Source organism: Falco peregrinus, chromosome 7, assembly GCF_023634155.1.
Source record: "Falco peregrinus isolate bFalPer1 chromosome 7, bFalPer1.pri, whole genome shotgun sequence".
NCBI classification, from domain to species: domain Eukaryota; kingdom Metazoa; phylum Chordata; class Aves; order Falconiformes; family Falconidae; genus Falco; species Falco peregrinus.
The window spans coordinates 53969413-53990570 of NC_073727.1; the positions used below are offsets into that span (position 1 = coordinate 53969413).

The 21158-nt window shown below is 37.9% G+C and overlaps 1 protein-coding gene across 7 annotated transcripts in view; it reads left to right on the plus strand.

Moving 5' to 3' along the window:
- Positions 1-21158, plus strand: part of SMOC2 (SPARC related modular calcium binding 2) — a 147724-nt gene that overhangs the window by 70731 nt on the left and 55835 nt on the right. For 4 of the 7 annotated variants that reach the window (XM_055810747.1, XM_055810749.1, XM_055810746.1 and 1 more), the window contains exons 6-7: positions 3507-3590; positions 4386-4460. In XM_055810747.1, the coding sequence (XP_055666722.1) occupies positions 3507-3590; positions 4386-4460 (159 nt within the window). The remainder of the gene's footprint in view (positions 1-3506; positions 3591-4385; positions 4461-21158) is intronic. The other 3 variants (XM_055810751.1, XM_055810752.1, XM_055810750.1) reach the window with 1 other exon arrangement.

Genomic DNA, 21158 nt, shown 5'->3' on the forward strand with positions numbered 1-21158 from the left:
TATTCATGCTAATGTTAATGGCTATCTGTTTGGTGCACTGTATATATAATTGAAATAGTTTTTTTTACAGGAATTTTTGCAGCATTGTAATATACCCAACATTTAAATAAACTTCCATTGCACTCTTAGGTTGAGAAAATCAGTACTTCTTTTAAGGTTAATAATTAGAAAGTACTGGAAATTGTTCCTTCATGTATTTCCAGACAAAATGTGTGTTCCACTAACTTTAAGTTACCTATTTGCTTTAGGTCAGGAGTTTCATTTTCAGCTTTGAACTGAATGAACTATCCCATATATAAAACTTGTCTGGAATCCTTTATTTTTATTTGCAACTGTGGTGGCTGAGCCGTTGAACCCTGAATGAAGAATCATAGAACAAGGAACTTAAATGTTTATCAAGTCTCCCTCTGTTATCACATATATTCACATCTAAAATGACATGGTTGCATTTTACTCATGCCCTGTGTTTATTCTCCAGCACAAATCTGCAGCATGAAGGGCCACTGACCTGGTTCCCAGATGGTCCCTGGCCCTTAGATGCTGGCTGTGAACTTCCTCTCCCCACCCTTCTGCCAGCCAGTCCTGCCTTATGTTTTAAATAAAGTCATGTTGTCAGAGAAATCACAACCTCTTTAGAGACCATCACAGAGCAGTGAACAGGATCAGCTATCTAAGTTAAAGGGATGTGCTTTGGCTTCACAGTCACTGTAGTAAGAAGTGTTTTGTAGCTCAACCTGAAAGGGTCCAGCAGTAGTTTTTGAAATAACCATAAAACACCCTGCTCGTCTTTCCTCTGCATGTTCCTGTGGACTAATCAGGGGTGCCTGGATGGAGTACCTGCCCGTATTGAAACTCAGCAAGCTTAGGCAGGTTCATGACATTCTTACTGCTGCGAAGGACATGCATCAGACCTTCAAGTGTGGTCCTGAGAAAGCGACTTTCAAGAGACAGCATAGGTTTAGCCAGAGACAGTCTCTTCTAACCTGTCCCACAGACACAGAAGATGACCTGGTGGGCCATATCTGTTGCAGACATGCACCTTGCTTTCCCTGGGTATTCCAATACTGAAAGAAAATTTCCAGATACAGACTTTGGAGGTCAGGAGCTCTGTTTGCATATTTGCAAATAAACCAAACAGGAATAAAGCTTAAAACGTAATTGCTAAAGTATCTTCCCTGGCACTGCAGTTCCCTCCTCTATCCAAGGAAAATATTCATGTTATCCGAAAAGCACAGTTGTCAGAGATGGGATCACATCCCTTTTTTCTGATTCTTAGCTGACTGCAGGACTATGTTCTTGGCAACTGGACTCTGACAGCAAACAGAATGATTTCTGTTTAAATGTACACACATATGGACTGGTATGCATGTGCCAGCCAGGAAGACCTATACAATTAACCTGTGAGATATCTAATTAACATGAAGAATAACTACTTTACCTTTGTGACTCTCCGTTGAACGTTGTTTTGATCAATGAAATGTCACATGCCTCTTCATTCTTACCGCAAAGGTTTTTATTGAAAGATGATGTACCTGAAAGAGTGCAAACAGAAAATTTATGTCTTCCTGCAAATGAAGGAACTACAAAACAGTTCAGGAACTGTTGTAGCTCCTCCAGTTCTGGAGTAAAATTTATACCTTTTATACAGATATCCTATACCAAATCTTTGGTTTGTTCTCTTTCTTTCTCTTGGGTGGGGGGAGACCTGAGGCCAGTTCTATGACTCAGTCATGAACATCTGTTAAGTTTTTGTAAAAAAAGGGAAAAAAAATCTGTAGACTGTTTTACATGCTGCTTGAACAAAGTTCAAGAGACTAATTTTGACTGGACTGATAATTGCTAAAGTTATGGTGTTATATCTGAATTTTGGGTAGGAATATAAGATCAAATGTGTCACAAACTGAAATTGTGTAACAAAGATGATTAGAAAAATGTCATTTATACTGAAACCCAAGTTTCTGGATGGGCTTTTGCTAAGATTTATCTACCGTAAGCTACCCTTTGAAATTCTGGGGTTTCTGAATCACATACTGATTGGTGATGTAAATGTATGTCCTGATTCTCAGTACCCTAGGATACTTGATGGCCTCTCTGAAATGAATCAGTAGTCTTATTCCACCACCCAGAAGACACCACAAAAATGCCAGCAAAATTGATGAGAAATGGCGGTCTGTTATGGCATTGGAGCAAAGTATCCAGTCATTGCATGGACATAGGAATGAGCACTCTTTAGAAAAAGTTTCTTTATGAAAACATTTTGCAGTGAAAGTAAGTTTTCCTTGCTGCTGCTTTGATTTTGTGAAAAGCATGGAGGTTAGTGTTCCACGGCTGCAAATTTGGTTTTACCTGCTGTCAGTGTTTATTTGGTATCTGTATTTGCTGTGAACCTGGCTGTGGTCTCCAGAGGCAAAGGTCATCCTCTGCGTGATCTGCATAAAGATGGTGACAACGAAGTGAACGTGGGGAGGCTGTTCTGGATTGCAGTAGCAAGAAGAAACGGAAACAGAGAGTGTGTTAGCCTTACAGCTGCTGCTCACTGTTACCCCGGTAGGGCTACGTGCAAGGGGAAGCTTCTCACTTCCCTTTGGTTGTAGCTTCTGTGAAAATGCCAAGAGAACAATCTGGAAACAATGTTGGTCTGAGATCCAGTTGTGAAACTGCAAGAAATTCTGATAAAACCCTTGCCTGAAGGATGCTGTTTACTGCAGGACACCTCAGTCTGGGAGTTAGATCCGTGCTACAGGAAACAGCAATGACTGGAAAATAGGTACTAGCAAGGCCTGCTAAGTTATGTTTACACAATATCCACAATAATTTTACATAACAAAAAAGTAATAAGGTAAAGATGGGTCTTTGGGTAATGCCCTTTCTCACAGAATGTCAACTTAAATAATTATTTATATTGATTTTTTCTTTTTCAGCACTACTTCCGCTGTGTTTTACTGACCCTAAAGTTACTCACATCCTCTTATAATTTCTGTAAATTTCCCTCCCTCTTTTCTTGCAGCAACGGCTGGTAGTGGATGGATGGAGACTGCTGACCAGAGGATAAGAATTATGCAAACAACATTCTGGTTCTTTAATCTGTGAATCTTGCTTATAAAATCAGCTTGACTGTTAAAGAGATCCTGCTGTGCCAGAAGAAATTTTCCTTTCATTTTAAGGTGTCAACATGTCTGCAGCCAGTCATTTGACCCAGACTGCTTTTGCTTTCACAGGTCTTACTCCTTCTATACATTTATCTAATTACTTCTTTGGAAATGATGACTGTCCAGGGAGCGACCTGATAACTTCATGCCTCATCAAACACCCTGCAATCATTTCATCAGCCATAACCTCAAACCCTATCCATTTATAATCCATAGTCTGTAGATGTAATATATTTATGCTGTGTAGTACCTATAAATAATGTTTAAATTATTGTTTGTTTACCGGCCGGGGCTATGTGCAAATCATTAGTATCAATCACGTATGTACACTTATTTAGCTTACTCTCATAATTGTAGTCTCCTTGCAAATCTTTTCCATTCTGAATTCAGATGATGCCTCAGCTCCCGCGCTGGAGACTCAGCCTCAAGGTGATGAAGAAGGTGAGCATCAACAAGAACTTAATGGTGTAGTATTAAAGTCTGCAGTATGGACCATACACTACAACATCAAATGCTACCTTAAGAATTAGTTCAGCTGCTGGGCAGTTGCAAGAAATTGCAAGCATCTGTACCTTTTTCTAGATAAAGACACCAAATACAATAGAGTCTTTACTTACAAGCAACGAATTTTATGTGATAGTTTTGAGATGACACTGTAGCTATGGAGTCCAACATTAGCAATTTTAATCATCACTATTCAGGGCAGAGAAAGATTTTAAACTTGAGCCAGAGTGCAGATTAAAACTGTATGGTAAAATAAGAAAGTTAAAGGGTTAATTCTGTCCTCAGCATATCACTTAGTAATATTAAAGGCTGATGTTTTGTCAGGCTTATTTGTGTCTGGGGAAATTTGGTGCATTGTAAATGCAAAGCTCAAAGCCTACATACAATGATAATCTTATATTGTGGCTGCCTTACCACTCACTGCAAATCTCACAGAGTCTGATCTGAGGCTGTTATGTACTTTGGGTCCACACTGGGAGATTTTTATTCTGATAAAACATAATTTTAGTCTAAAAGTGTTTCTTTCAACCTTTTATATGAATGGGGTCAGGAAGGAACTATTCATGCCATTAATAAAGTATTTAACTGTACTAATAATGCAAACCAGTGTGCCCTTTTCTTTTTTAGATCCATGTATCTTTAAAACTAGACACTTATATTTCAGCTGCTAGTAACTTAAAAAAAATACTGTAATATTTTCAAACATTTTCTGTCATTTTTTTTTTTTTCTAGATATAGCTTCTCGTTATCCTACCTTATGGACTGAGCAAGTTAAGAGTAGACAAAACAAAACAAATAAAAGCTCAGGTAAGAAACTTGTGTTGTCCTGACTTTGCAAAGCTCCTGTGAAGACATGTATTAAGCCTAGTTAATACTGAAGTCATTTAAGTGAAAGCCATTTTAATAACTATTATGCTTCCACTCTCGTCATATGATAGCGACTAACTGATTTGCATTGTGATGATTTTGTAGGTTCATGCGTCATATGTTCCTTTTACATGGAAATATTTTTGGCTAGGCTTTACTAGGTGTAAATTGATATTACTCCACTAAAGTCTCTAGCTCACATCTGTTTGCAACTGTGAGTAGATCTGACATAAATTTCTGCATCCTCTTTAATCCTCTGCCTCTTTGTTATCTACTTGTATTTTCTTTTTTGTTTGGGTGGCGTGTAGCAAGGTGCTTGGAAAATGACAGTGAGTTACATGTGTTTGGTGGTAATACTTAAAAGGAAAACCTGAAAATCCTTTCAGAAACCAGCTGTCAGTTAACAGGAATTTGAAAGGCAGCGTTACCTGCTTTTTGGTACAACATTCACCTGTTATTGACAGACTGATCGCCAGTTCAGTGTGAATTAATTATGTTGCCTCTTTTATAATTGTGATTTTTGGCTTGTTTTCACCGCTCTTCAGAATTGAGCTTTGTAAACCTAGGCTAGGAATGTCAGGTGAATATCCTAAGAATGAAGCCTCTAAAATATTCAGATACATTCAATGCTTTGGTGGACTATACGTTTTGATGTCTTCCTCACTGTTCCTTGCTTTCATTGGAATAAACTTTAGAGAATCTTCTTGAGTTTCCAGTTTCTTTTTCTCTGGAAAAAAGTTTAATTTGAAAGGAAACATTGATCATATAGGTTGTGATTCAGTACATCACCCAAAAGAACACTTTGGATCCAGTGGAAATTGTTTTACATTAACTATTGTGCTTAAATATTCTGCTGAATTGAGCCCAAAAGGATTTAAAAAAGACAATCATCACAAGAAAGATATACCCTTACTAAGAGGTTTACAGATTGCTGTTATAAGCTATTTTTAACATCAAAGCAATAATTATTAATACTTTTTCCTCTCCTTGATTCTCCAGTAGGCACTTAAGGGAAGAACTTTAAACAGGGTGTAGACAAGAGTTTGAAGCAAACACTTGCTGTGCTGGAGATTTATTCTATCATTTTTTTTTCGTCAGGGTTAGTAAGAAGAGAATTCCTTTGGGATTTCTGTCGTGTAAAATATGTGTATAGAAATATGTTGCTTTTAGGAGTGTTTATTTAATTGTTACGGTCCTAGAGACTAGATCTAAAGCAAGAACTCTTGAGTTTGCAGCGCAGCTGCTGGAGGCCAAAACTTCAACATGCACATAAAAAACCAGAAAACCACTAAAGAAAAGGTGGGTTTGTTATTGGAAACTTGTAACCTTCAGTCCATCTAAAGACATATTTACAAAGGAAGAGAAACCAGAAGCATAGTCTACTTGTCTTATGGTTGTTAGCCCATGGTGCATTAGCATCACAAGCACAATTGTGTTGGATTTGCTAACCACAGGACTTGCTCACAACTGCATTATGTGCAGGGCATCTCTGGAGGGCTAGGAGATACTACAGTCTGTATTGACATACCTAGACCAGCAGTAGTAAGTCAGCAGACACTACATAGCCAGCCTTGCTTTAGTTTGTAGGCATAGCTGATGTGCCAGAAGGGACCACTGCTTTCTTTGCTGTAACTTCTCTTGTCTATGTAATATGACATAATCAGTCGAGACGAATCTAGGTGCTAAAACCAGTGTCTTCACCGGCTGTGCTAGGCAGCACCTCTTTTCCAGACTCCAAAGTGTAACATAGTCATTGTTTTGATTGCTGAGCCTCACTGTAAACAGGTTTTCTAAGGTGCCGAAAAGACTAGGTTAGATTTTCCCCTTATTACCTTTTGGTGTGGTGCCAAGGCTTCTGGGAACATCCACAGGGAATAAACTCTGGGCTTCTATGTGTATAGAATAGGAGGGACCTCATTACTGAATCCACTGGATTGTAAACTAATGACCTTTGGACACCCAGGCTTCAATATAAGGGATAAATACAGATTTCTTCTTCACTCAGTTTGCATAGAAAACTCTGATTCAGACTTGGTCATACAAACCCCACAAAGCTTATTGAAAGATATTTGCCTGAGTAAAATGAGAAGAATTTATGTCTGCATATGAACTCTGTTTATAAAACAAAAGATGAAACCAAATTTATTTATAATGCACTAGATTTTCCTTTCTTCTATACTAACCCCAGTGCTTTCAAAGAAATTTTTTAGGTGCAAATAACACTATGACCTAGCCCTGCCTGTAGAAAATAAATAAAGAAAAATAATATTGCTAAAAATTTCAGGCAAACTCCAACTATACTACTTGAAAGCTGACTATTTTAGTCTGTATTGCTTTTATTTTTTCTAGTTTTTATCTGAATATATGTCTTACTATGTTATGGTCATAAAGAAGCTTGGCTTGACCTTAAGAAATCCATCTCCTTAGCAGAATGTTTTGTGAGTTTAGGATCACAAATGAATACATTGAATTTATTGTACTCATCCTGAAATGGGTTTGCTTTCTCTACTCTGCAAATTATTAATTACTCTTATAATTAACTAGTAGAATCAGCATAAGCTTTTAGGTTTTGGAAGATAGAAAATAATGGCTCAGGAAATTCTAGTTTATATTAGTTATCCAGTGTTTTCATTTGATTAAATCATCCTAAATTAATTTAGCACGGAGTAATGGCATTTGGAAGACTTACAGATGCAGGGCATGAAATTACTGGATTATATATCCATGCTCTATAATGACTTCTAGTGCATTTTTTTGTTGTTATTGTTTCAGAGAAATAGGCCTTTTCTGCTCACTAAAAGCATTTTTAGAGTGATTTTTAATCTATTAGCTTTTGATGACAAAATGTTACTGCTGGCAAAACCCTCAACATCCAGTCATGTAACAACAATATGATCTGTTTGGAGTGATGGATTTGGGTAGAAACATCTCTATTTTAGCTCTTTTTGTATGTTGAAGATGATTTTCAGATTTTTTTAAGATTTTTTCTTTCCAGAATTAGAAAAAAAGTATGGATCTGCTTGCTAAAATAACACAGTATTTGCTGATATTATGTTTTATACATATGCCTTTGTGCCTTTGCAGGTATTTTGAAAATATTTTGTTTCTTTTGGATTATTTTTTTTTTTTTACCCCTGCACTGCTCATTTCTTCCTCCATTTCACAGAAACTACAGTGGGTTCACCAGGTCAGATTGACAAATATAAGTATTATAGTAACGGCTATCAAAAATAAACAGAAATGCACTGAAAACACTGACTGTGAGACAATATGGGTTCCAATTAAGCCATGGGAATGCAGCAGCCTACGTGCTGCTGTCTGTGTGAACTCCATGACTAAACTCCTGCTGTAGGTTGCGGGGATGCAGGCAGCGACGTTAGTGGAGCCTAGAGAGCAGCCACCTCGTTGTAAGGGCATCACAGACACTTGGCCCGTTAATGAGAGAACTGCACCCCACTGAGTGCAGTCACTCGTTTAGTTCTCTAGCCTATATGAAGGGATCTATGCTTTAGATGAACTTTATCCCAACCCGCTATCGGTTGAAGATCCAGGTACTATTCTTTCAGAGCTTTGTTTTTTTTTTTTTAAAGACCAGAGGATAGAAAGTTTTTTGCCTCGAAGAAACTGGATATTTTGGACCCTGTCCACAGCAGTTCCCAGTTACTGTAGTTCACAGCTAGGTGCAGCCTTGATGTGGGTGGAGAACGCTACATGACAGCGCAAATACTTTCCCATCACCTAACAGGGAACACACAGTTCCCTGAGAGGTCAGGTTGGACTGCAGATCTCTTAGATTCTCCTTGCTGCATCTGTTCTACCGGCAGTTCATATCCCTGTGGGATTTTTGGGAAGCAAGTGTGGCATTTTCAGGGGATGTATGCCCTTTTTTGAGTTTGAGTATAGGCAAAGGAAGAGTAGTTTAATCCTTTTCACAATAGCCAATGGAAACTTAGGATTCATTTTATTAGCCTGAATTTAAGAGCCAATTTTTTCTAATCATCTGTTGTGACTTCTGTGAAAAAGAAGTAGAGTGAGTTTAACTGGTAATATTGTTAATGTCAAAAAAATTCTTAAAGTACTGAGTAATTTCTAAGGACTGTCTGTACACCACACAAATAAGAATTACTCAATGTGACATTTCATTAATTTTGCAAATGCAGGATGCAAAAAAGTCATCCATAATCTGGAATATCTTTACATATATGCTTAAGGTCTTCAGAGGTTCTGGTGATAATATAATTCAAGTTAAAGACCCAGGGTTAAATAATGTATCATTGGCTAAGACACAGTACAGTTTCAAGTATCTACTGTTCAGTTCTATTCTCTTGTTATTAATATTTTGGTGTTCTGTTTCCTTGAAGATTGAATATTATGGCATTATTAGCACTAATTATTTATATGTTCATTCATTAGTTGTGTAGTTTATTTAATGAGCATCGTAAAGTGATTGAAAGATTGGTGTTTGTTTTGTTGATAATCTGGTATGGCCAGCAAAATAGAAGACAGGAAGAAATTGTTGCATCTCTTTGTACGTTACTGAACTTTGATTCCTGTGTTAAAATTTAAACACATGAAATGAGTGGGTAGAAATTAGGGCCCCCTCACAGTCAGTGGCAGAACTCCCAGACAGCTTTTGAACAACCATTCATATGCTGGCTACATGCTACTAGTTCACCCAGTAGTTCACATTTCATCTGGATCAGGCACAGACATGTGATATAGCGCTTGTGCCAGCTTCGTGCTTTCTGCCAGTTTGATGCTCATATGTGTTAAGCAGGTGCTAGAGGACAGGCCATATATGATCCGGTATAAAATAGGCTTGGCCCAAAGGAAACCTGTTCTGGCATAAAGCCTGCTGAGGGTCAGGCTGTAAAAATTCTTAAAAAAGCAATGCAAAAAGTAGTGGATCATATGATTAGGACATTTTTCATGCTGAACAAAGAATCCTAAATCAGAATTCATTGTCCTCTCTAACTATGTCTTTAGTGACTTCAGGAGTGCCCAGATTTCAGCCACTGTACCTGGATGCTTTGATAATGTAGAACCATCTTCAATTTCATTTTTTGTTTTAGCTGTGCACATATGAAAGGAATACATAGCTTCTTATTTAATTTTCTGGCACAACGGAGTAGTGGTTTAGTGCTGACCTTCTACTACAGACCATCAGTTTTAGGGCTTTAAAAATCTGTTACAAGATTTTATCAATTAGCCCCAGGGGGCTTGATCCAACAGGAGTTTCGTTCTCAAAGGAGCATCTGGGAGAGCACTGAAGTGCATATATAGTAATGTAGCATAGACTGGCTGCAAATGCAAATGCAGTTAGTGTAATGTCTACTGTGAATACATGAATACATTCTTAGTAGACTAAACCATGGAATTTAAAAGTGATAATGTTACTAGCAATTGCGTGTCTGCATCTATACCAAATAGCTGCTTGCATTTATCTGTCTATACAGTCTGAATCTGTTGCCAATTCTGCCAGTGAGACTTGACTAATGTGACAGAATGACATTGTAAGATTTGAATGCAGTTTTTATTGCCTTGTCATCTGACTAAAGCATTTGTACATTTGAGTTTTTCTCACATGGAAACTATGTTGGTTGCCAGTGAGGTTTCTGTTTTGTTAGCTTGCTTTGTTTTGTTTCTCAGAAGCAATTGTTCCAGTGGGATCCCTGTGCACTGATCATTCCCTGAAAGTCACCTTCTTACAAAGAACCAAGAGAAACCTTGTTCCATACTCAAATGCTCACATTCATTCCAAACTGAACCTGGCTAACATTCTCCTGCTATGCCTATCCTGGCAGCCCTGAAGTTAAAAAAAAGCCTGCATGAAAAAACAAACCCAGCATTTTCTTGCAAATAAAATAAATTTAAGAGTTTGTGTATATGCCCAATCACATCAGTTCTAATACACATTCCTTTCTAAGCATAAGAAACCAAATAACTTATACACAGGAAAATGAGTAACAGCTCAGTGACTTTGTATTTAATCTCATTAATTGTTGCATTCTCCAGATGTTGCTTTTAATATTGACTGAAGATAAATTACCTGCAGTTGAAGATGTGCGAGCTAGTGAGAAAAAACTCAGATCCAGTTGCATGTTCCCGGTTACATTTTTATTACAAATTCATTAGAAATTTTCTAAAACTATTTTGAATTAGGCTTGTTTCACAATGTGGATATTTGAGATATGAAACAATTTATAACAGAAGGAAATAAAAATAGATACCGTAACCAACTGAGAGAAGAACACAGGGAAGAGGGGAAAGAAAGTGTTTTAAAAGCTACTTGTCTCCATTTTTCAGCAGGGATCCCTAGTAAGTTGTGTGTTGGCCTGCAGAACCCTGGCCAATCATCCGTTCTTAAATTTCCTTGTATTCAACATTAAAAGAAGGGCAGGTGAGGACTTTACAGCAGAACATACATGTATGTCCAAAGAGTGCTACTTACTCTGAATGCATTATGTCTGTATTGGACACTCAGAAATTGAATTTAAATGAATATATAGAGTAGGTTTGCATAGGACAGCAGCCTGAGTAGGAATGGTTCATTAATTGCAAACCACTGAATTACACAGCAAATAGTGTTTCCGTGTTTTTACCTCATTAGCCCTAAAGACAGTGTTTTGTTCTAACAGTTGGTGAGGTATCAACCACACTCAAAGATGAGATTTGCATTCCCAAACTTGTGATGTAAATACAGCCATTAGCTGTAGCTGGAGAAACCAAGAGCATAGGAGTAAGTTGCTGAAATATAGGCGTCTTGTGTCTTCATAAGGCCTAGGGTATCTGATATCTGCCTGGGCTAGGAGCTACAACAGCCTACTGGAAATCTGTGATGCTCTGGTATGTAGGTTTGATAGTCCAGAGTACCTGAAATGGCATTGAATTGAGCCCTAAGAACCTCAGCTCAAGCCCTGAAAGAGAAGTAGAAGGCAGAACTATTGATTTTAAATAATTCTTCAAACATACAAATGGAGTATTAAGTCCACACATGGATTCTATCAATGGAAGCTCAGTCCACTACAAATGGGCAGTCAGTCTGCCAAATTTTGGACCAAGTCAAATCCAGATATTATTACTGTGAACTTTATAGCTTGGGCTCATCTGCAGGTCAATTCCCTACACAAGAAAAGGCACTAGCATTTTTTCATGACATCTACAGATGAAGTCTAAATGTTTTGTGATGGCCACAGATCTGGCTTTTGGGCCTTGTAAAAGTTGTTGGTACTGGAAGACATCAGCTGATAGAATACTTGTTTGGCCCATTATCTCAGCATGTTGTGCATGGAGCATAAAGAGAAAAGTGTTGTGAGGAATTTAAGAAAAACATAGTGAGGAGGAATGGAGGCTCCCAGGCCAAAGTCTTATGGCCTTCTCAGACTCTTTGGATTGGCTCTGGTTGCTAACTCACTAAGTGTTCCCTTTAGAGTTCCTGAATGAACTCAATTATTTGGAATGAAGTATAACTTGTTATTTGTATTTCACTATAAAAACATTGTTAAAAAACTGTTGGGGAGGGAGATGTGTGAGGCACTGTCACATCTATATCCCCTACTATTTAATTTTTAAATATTTTGAAGAGTAAGAGGTAGTTATCTTCCATTTTTTTTTATTTTTCTGTCAAGAGTCAGAACAGTTTCAGAGTAGTATTTTTTTTAGAACACTGGTTTCAAGATATGCCTCAGCAGCTGAAAAAGTGGTGGCTTTGAAGCTACTGATTGTTCACACCATTAGGGCCAATCAGTAAATGGTTGTCTTACTTTTCAGCAGCAATTTTAAGTTATATCCTAGTCTTGTTTTAGCTTACACACAAAGAAAGAACAGTATTCTTCACCCTCTTGATCTGTGAAGAAAATAACTTGATACACTTTGGTCCTCTTGCCTTGCCTTGCCTTTATTTTACTTGCCTTGCCTGTCCTAAATTGGTAAAAAAGAATTACAATTTTCTTTCAGTTCTTTCAGCCTCTTCCAAGAAGATAAAACTTTCCAGACACACCCCCCCACACACACACACAGAGCTTGTATATTATGATACATTCTTAATTTTCAGGATGCTGGATCATGCTTATTTTAGTACTGTTCTATCTTTAATAATCCTTTTCACAAGCATTTTCATTTATCTTCAACTTAATTTTACATATTACTTAAAAATCTTTATAAAGATCAAGCACTGACATTTCCAGTTTTTTCCTCCCACTACAGGGGAAGATCCTCCCATCCTAAGCCATTAAAAAACTAGAGTTCTGTTTTCCATCCAGTTGATGTTCTTTTTACTCAGATGTTCCAGGGTTTTATTAGACCCCCACTGTAGGGGGAAAAAAAAAAGAAAAAACCCACCCCCCAAAAAAAGAAAAAGAAAAAAAGAAAAAAAATCTCTTTTGTGCAAGGTTGTTAATTTCTGTTTTACTGCATGTGTTAAAAATGTATGCCAAAAGATAGCAATCTTTTCTGACCATTTTAATTATATCACATTACTTTCTGCGGCAAGTAAATGACACAACAGTCCTGCTTGAAGTTCTCCTTTAGTTTTTTGACATGCACTTTCCCATCTACCTTCAGCTTTCCACAGTTTACCAGACATCAGTACACATAATCATAAAAGCATCAGTAAGAATCAGAAATCCTAAGAGGGTTGTCACACTAACAGTCTATAATTTAACAACAGATGCAAAAAAAAAATAAATTCGCATAAATCATGTTAATGCACAGAAACGTATTGGACCGGATAATATCTAAAGATATAATCTTTCTGAGAAAAAGATAGATCTTTCAGCCAAGACAGTCTGGATCTGGCTGTGGCTATATTGATTGCTGGATGATATATGGAAGATATGTCTTCCAAATGTTGCAGGCAATTGGAAGTCCAGCAGAGTCGACAGTAAGAGCTGCCAGCCTTCCATCATCATCCCAATGACCTGATAGGAGAAAATGTCCATGTTTCATGCAGAGATGCCTTCCCTTCCCTGGCCCCACCACAGCCAATAACCCTAAAAGCAACAAACATAGACAGTAACCTTTGTCTGTCTTTACTGATACAGTAAAGGCTAGTTTTATCTTGATTCTGTTGCACTTTCTTGGGAAAGAGGCCCAGGTCAATTGTGAGCATGTAGAATTAGGCATCTAAATTCACAAACTGGCATCTAAACAATTATCTTTTTTTTTTTTCCCCTGAAATATTAAGAATCCAGTACTACTCTTGAGGTCAAGTCAGTAAAAAAAAAATAATTACAAAATTAAAGAAATACCTTCAATGTCAGAGAGCTCTGAGACCCATATGTTCAAAACTTCAGTAAATTGGTGGTTATGCTCTTGAAGAAAAAACTGTGTGATGGAGGTTATTCCATCACTAAGGATATCCACCAAACTCTCTCCTACATTTTGCAAGGTTAAGAACTCCTTATGTCTTCCTCTGTGAGCTGACAAAATCTCTAAAAAATGCTAATATTAAAACCCCCCCAATTTTAAGTTTTGTTCTTAATTAATCAGTCATGCAGTGAGATTTCCTGGCAAGATAATTCTGGTTTTATAAGACAGACTAGAGCGGGGGTCCTCAAACTTTTTAACCAGGGGGCCGGCGTGCGGATGAAGTGGCAGGAGGCCATCTGCGGCTGCTTGGTTTCCCCCCAACCCCTGGCGGGTGGGACGGGGGGGTTCTGTAAATACCGGGGGCCAGATTGAGGACCCTGGGGGGCCGTATCCAGCCCGTGGGCCGTAGTTTGAGGACCCCTGGACTAGACTGTTCTGAGAAAGGCAATTTTCTTTTTCTTCCATGAGGATAAGTCAAATGACCAAGTATCCATCTTTCCAATAACTGAGTAAGAAGTGTTTTAAAAAAGCCAAATACAGTTATGGCAAAATATTCCCCTGTTAATATCTTATGTGAACTGTGAAATTCTACTGTGTGATCTGTCCACGTTCTGCAAAAAAAGCTGACTGCTGTTAATGGAAGTACAGACCATGGAAGGACCAGTAACCATGTAAGCCCTGGTGGCTGGAGTCAAAGTTTTGCCTCAGTTTCCTGATGTGCACATTTCTGACAGTCTGAATTGATTTCTAGATGTTCCCTGGTAGGTCAGGTTATGGGAAGTCACAGTGGTTTAAATTTGGAGGGATTTTTAATGAGATGACTTATCACATGTCTTCCAACTTTCTTATTTGCCAAACCATATATCTCTGAACAAACTTCCTGAAAAGACTGACAGCTCGTGCTACAATTGAAATTGAAAAAATTGCCATGTGATGCACAAACATCTTGTGGCTTCATCAGTAACGGTAGCATCTTCCATTTGGTACAAAAGCAAGAGAAATTCAGCTCCTACAGGGAATTCTGTGGGAGGAGTGGAATTCACCCCAAAGCCTGTGGGTTGGATACATATGCAATGTGGCGGTTGCATCAGTCCAAACCTTTACTGCAGCATCTGCTTTTATGGACTGTTGAGGTCTCAGGTTAATCCTGTCATACATGGATCCTTTCCCCTAGCCTGCCCTTAATGCAATACACTGTTTTTTTTTTGTCTGAGACTGGTGTAGAGTCTCCTTTCCATGAAAAGCCACACCAAGGGTCATAATTGGCACAAGGGAACTTATTCTAGTCAAATTATATTGCTAAAGTATGTAAAACCACTTTGAGATCTTTTCATCTGCAAGATGCTCTATATACCCCAAGTACTGTATTATTACTGGCGTCTTTTCTACTTCACTCCACTCTGTCCATCATGCTCTGTCCTCTTGCATAGCAAACTGTTCCAGATAAATACTAGATGCAATGTTTTCCCTGCACTCTGCACTGCCTAGAAATAACATTAACTATTGTTGCCATAATGCACTAGATTTCTGTGTTACTGGAGAAGAAGCAGTGGTTGAAGAGACAGACCACTGTTTTTCATTAAGCTATTTTTAATAACTGTTTTAGTTTAAGAACGTCAGGCCAAGTATCTGCATTCAACCACAAATAAAACTATATTTAAATAAGATTAAGGCTGTAAATTAAATTTCAGATCTTAAATTCTCTCGATGCATTACAAAACACAAGAGAAAAAGACAAGGCAAAGCTTAATATACCAAACTTGTTGAAAATGCAGCCTTCTACGGAAAAAAATTCTTCTTAGGGAATTTTTTTAAAAAAGATGCGCATTTTCAGCTGAAAAACTGTATTACAAGATGAAAATTCAAACAACAAAAAAAACTTTCTAAAAGCTGAATAATTTTTGTTCAAGACTCAAAATCTTGATTAGTCGTTGTAATGCCTTGTAGGAGCTGTAATTTTGAAACTTCATTAGTTCCTTCTTTTTCAGGGGCTGGGATCTTTAGGCTGGCTATACATACAGGGTATAACGGTCTCTTCCCTTTTTAAAAACTTAGAGATACCTCAAAAAACTTGTAAACATCTTGGATTTTATTGTTCTCTGGGAAGTTCAACACAAAGAAACAACCTGTTGTAGGGTGGGGTTTTTTGTTGGTTTTTTTTTTGTTGTTGGGTTTTTTCCCCCATAAACATACACATTTTTTGTAAAACAAACATTTTGAATGAAAAACATCTTTTCATTTAAAGATCTGGTTTTCCACCAAAGCCAATCACAATGAAATTTTTCAACCAATCGTATTACTGTCATAACAAGTTATGAAAACAATTGTATTATTGCCACTTGAACAGTGGGTTACCTTGTTCCATTGTTTTCTGGTGAGATAGTAATGTTATTTAACTTTACCACTGTTATTGTCTTTCAGTGAGTAATGACAATTTATCAAAATTAAAGGACTTTCATTCTTCTCTATTTGGATGACTGTTAGATGCAGTTTTTGTTGGACTGGAATGCATTAGAAATACATAAATTCCTCAAATATGAGGGACCTGTAATGCCCATGAATTGTTTTCCAATGCACCTAGTTAGATCAGGGCAACAGGCTGATTGATGTTTGGTCTAGAAGCAGAGACATAGAAAGTTAAATTAATGCCTCTTGTGCCCCCAAAAGCTGAGGTACAGTTTTGGCAAGAAGGTAGAATCAGAATTAGGCCAAATTTTCAGGTCTGTATTGAGGTAAACTCCCATCAATGCAAAGGCTGATAAGGGTTAATCCTGTGTGATTATGTTTATTTATTATTTAGTGAATTCTTCTACAGTATCCATTACAATGGAGACTCTTAACAGAGGCAGGGCTCTGATTAATTACAGAGGTTCATGACCATCACACTTTGTCATGGTGCAGTTCACCCTTCTATCACAACACACTGTGCCCAGTTATTCTGGCTGGCAAGGAGGTAGGGACCATTTCTTTTGCTTTACTTACCTAATGGGTTTGGGAAGCAGAAGTGTAAGTAACTTCTGATCTTGGATGTTTCCTCTCTGACTTTCCCAAAATTCCCGTCATGTACTTAAAGCCATAATCTCAATAGCCTTTACTGCCTGAAGGTAATGAGAAAATAATTATTCTCATTGCTCTCTTGTTTGCTGAATAAAGGCTACATCCTGCCTAGCTTAAGGGATTTATAATTTTAGTGTTCTTGCAGTTTCTAATCAGGTTTAAAAGGCAATTGAAGATAAATTTTAGGACATGATTTTTAGTTCCTTTGAGTTGATACAACAGAGAAGCAGCAAAGCCAAAATTGTCAGTATAAATGTCAGCGGTTTGAAAGGTCACTTCTCCCCCTTTCCCCACTAGCATCCCAAGTATGAAACAGTGACTTCTAATGCAGTCACACATCCTGTGGTTCATCCCTTTAACTAAACAGTCCAAAACAATAATAACAAATTACTGTAGGAGGAGATGTTTTAGTTTCAGCAGGCATGAAACCTCATTTTACAAAGGGCAGTGTAAACAGGAGGGACTGCACTACAGTTAGAAGGGTGATGCCACTGGAAGCCTTGTGAGGACAGGAAAGAATCAGGCCTGGAGGGGTATTTTTTAATTTTATTTTAATTTTCCTCTAAATGGGGACATTAATGGTGCAGGACTGGTGATGGTGTTATTGCCTCTCTTGGAACACAGTGCACAGTCATTTCTTTAAGTAGCTTGTATGGTGTGTATCAGTCTTGGATCAGTGATAATAGGACAGTCCACCCCAATCCTGCTGCTATTGCATAGCTGGAATTCCTCTGGACTTTAATGGATATGCTGTCAGCACAAGGGCTCAGCTACCCCACTTGTATTGCCAGCTGAAAGAGTGAAGAAAGTATTTTCTCTTTATTACCTTTCTTAACAACTTCATGCTCTCCAGATGAGGTCATGTGTTTTGCACATTGAAGCATATTCATATTCAGAACCATTGAATATTTGTGAATACCTTCATGCATGTCTGAGAATATAATGTCACATGACTAACCATAGTGCTAGCCTCAAGGATGCCATGGTACATTTACCTTTTCAATATGCTTGTCAAAATGAGCCTATGTGACTTTTATATGGAGCATCCCCTGTCCACAGCAAGGGTAGATGAAAACTTTTTGTTCCTGGTATAACTGAGTAAGAAAGTTTGTGTGTCAGAATACTATCTTTAAGCTTAATTCACCTTTATTCATATCTGCTTTTATTGGAGCCTTCTGCATTTTTGTCATAATCTCTGTTATCTCTGGCTTAATTAATCATCCTTACTGTTGGTTGCATCCGTAGTATTCCCTGTTCTGTTTCCAGTCCTTTCATTGCTGTCTGCTTTCTTGTCTGTCAATAGCTGATCTTCACTGCATATTTCTTGATTTTTGCCTAGATATCATTCTTCAATCTCAAATGCTGCTGGTTTAGGCTTTTCTTGTAGCACTGATTTTTTATCTCTATTATTCTGCCTGATCTTTTTGATTATTCCAGCCAAAGGCATAAACTGGAAGCCTTATGAGGGAGAATGACTGTGAAGGCTGTAGATCACGCTGTGAATTTGTAGGCTTTATTCTGAAAATGCAGTGACTCCAAAACCAAGCTGAGGGTTCTTCGGAGCAACCAGTTGAACAGTGCAATGGATAGGAGAGAGAGTCTGATTCCTAGATTGAGTAAGCGTGGAAAGGTGTCATTACCTATCTATGTAGGATTTCAGAGACCATTTCAAGGGTACAGTATCCAGTTGTATCCATACTGCAGGATACTGAAGGATACTGCAGAAGCAACTAGGTGTTTGATCCTAAAGCTAGTGGAGTATATTTTCAGCATTAATTTAGTGTTTTTCTGAGGAAGAATGTTTCCGTAGTCAAGGCTGTGAGTTTTTTGTGGAAGTTCATTTGTAGTTTTCAAATAAAACTCAATGCTTAAGTGTCATAACATCAACACTGTCAGTCTGAATGACCGGTGTGCAGAGTCTTGACCTATATTCTGTGCCAGTTTTACTTCCTCAGGATGTCACTGGGGAGACTTAAGCAGCCTACAAAGTATTGTATGCGAAAGCATCTGACGTCAGCTAGTGCAGGGAGACAGCGTGGTCTCATTGCTTACATTTGGGGCAGCTAGCCAGAAATACCAGGGCTCTAAGCCTGCTTCTGCTGCTGGGAAGGCTGCTGCAGCCTGGACAGATCAGTGCAAGCAGAAGCAAAAGTTTCAGCAGAGAGATGGTTGAGACAGTGTCTAGTACATTGACTATTGAATACGATAAGGAGCTTTACAGACTTAACATAGTATAGAAGGTGGAAGTAAAGAAAAAGATGTTGTACTGACCAGCTGAAATAGTTGCATTTCTTTAAATGAAAAGGCAAAACCCAAAGCCTTCCTCTCAGTTTCAATTTTGCATCTAGACTTCCTGCCTTTTGTTTTGTTTGTTAGTTTATTTGTTTCAGTCATGTAAATCATGACATTTGATTTTCACCCTTTTTTTGTTGCAACTGATTGACAACTTCAAAGATTCCTCCCCTTCTGTCTATAAACTGTACCTGCCATTTCATGATTGCAATAAATATATAACACAAGCAAAAAAAAAAAAAGGATGCCCATGACTTTGGTGCAAGGGAGAGCTAGTGTCTTCACCTCTATGTTATCTTTGTCTAAATGAGCCTACATGTTTAAGGAAAAATTTCTAATATTCTATGGTACTTGCTATGGGATCGTACCGTATTCACAAGAGTGACCCAAGGCAAGCAGGTTTGTAAATATACAGGCTTTTCCAGTCTTCTTTAGCCTGTGTTTGTTCCTCCTGATTGATGAAAACAAGTCCCACCAAAGGCCCTTGTGGGCTTCATTAATGATGCCAGTGGTTGATTGTTTTGGCCCAGAATGCTTTTTAACAATAGACAAATTTAATCAGCAACAGCTCCGGTTGCAACAGCTTCACAGCCTCCTGGGAGCATCATGGATTAAGCTTCCTTTTGCGTTATTTTCAAGCCATCAAACAACCTTTAATCTTCCCAAATTAAGAAGGAAACAAAGCATACAATGTATAATATGTAGAAAAAATAACAGAACTGTCTTCACATAAGTGATAATAAAAATGTTTCCTTATTAGGTGACTGAATGCCAACATTGCTGTTTCCTGTGATGCTTGCTATCTGAAAAAGTGAAATATTTAGAATCTGGTTTACTTGAACAGTTCAGCCAAGAAAATTCCTTTAGATTTTCTCTTTTGGTCATAGGAAGCTTCGAATCAAATGATGCCTGAGGTAGATGTGCATGTGTGTGTGGGGAGACAGGATGGGAGCAGGTCTGAAAGGGTTGAAAATATTGGTGGAAAGCAAGCTAAGCAAACACTGTGAAAACTAACGCTTTCTGAAACCCGTTCTTTACTCTCACATACAATGAAGTTTTGGGAAGTATTTATGCAAGGCTTATTCCATTGATACAGGTCATTTGTGTGGTATGTTAAACTTTTAAAACTAATAATCTTCTGAGCACTTAAAGTAACCATGGGTTGTAAAGGATTAAGGGTCGTTAGTCACACTTTAAAACACTAATTTTACTGGTTCAAAAAGTTTTTGACTTTGCTACTGTGCATCAGCTAAGAAGCTTTTGAAATTGTTCTGGATATGCTATGGACTGACTTTTCTGTTGGTGATCCCTGCTGTGTACACTGGAATGGTTCCAGTTTACAGGAGTAGAAATTGTGGCCTGGAATGTTCAATAGGATAGGGGCTTTCCATTCTTCAAAAGCATAGGGATGTTTCACTATCACACTATATTTGGCATTATCTACACCTCAGAGAACAATTTCTTTTTGAAAACAGAGATGAAAGTGGGGTGGAATTAGCATTTTTATTTTCAATTCAGATTACCCTTGTTTTTCTCCAAAGTTTGAAGGTAAAGCCAAGCCAAAGATTTGGCTTTGCTGTAGAAACCAAAGCACAAGCTGAGCTGTTTAACCATGGCCATATGAGAAAAGGGGGGAAAAAAAAAAAGCTACATAAAACTATATTAAAAAGTTGTTGGAGCTGAATATTCTTATTGGCTTTTACTCTTTGGCTCATTCTCTCTACTGCACACAAAACTTGGCCGAAAGCAGTAAACAGTCTCCTATCTGACTCCTGTACCTCTCCTGTTATGAATAGTGACTTCCTACCTTCTGTATAAATAGTGTATTTTGGATATAATGTGCTGGGATGGGGGAACCTGTACAGCATTTCATCTAAGATGAGCCTTTGGATTTGTGCAGGGTTAGAGCAGTGCAGTTACTTTTTGACCAGGTTTCATGTTCATGTTATTTGTCAGATCTCATACAAGAGTCAATGCATT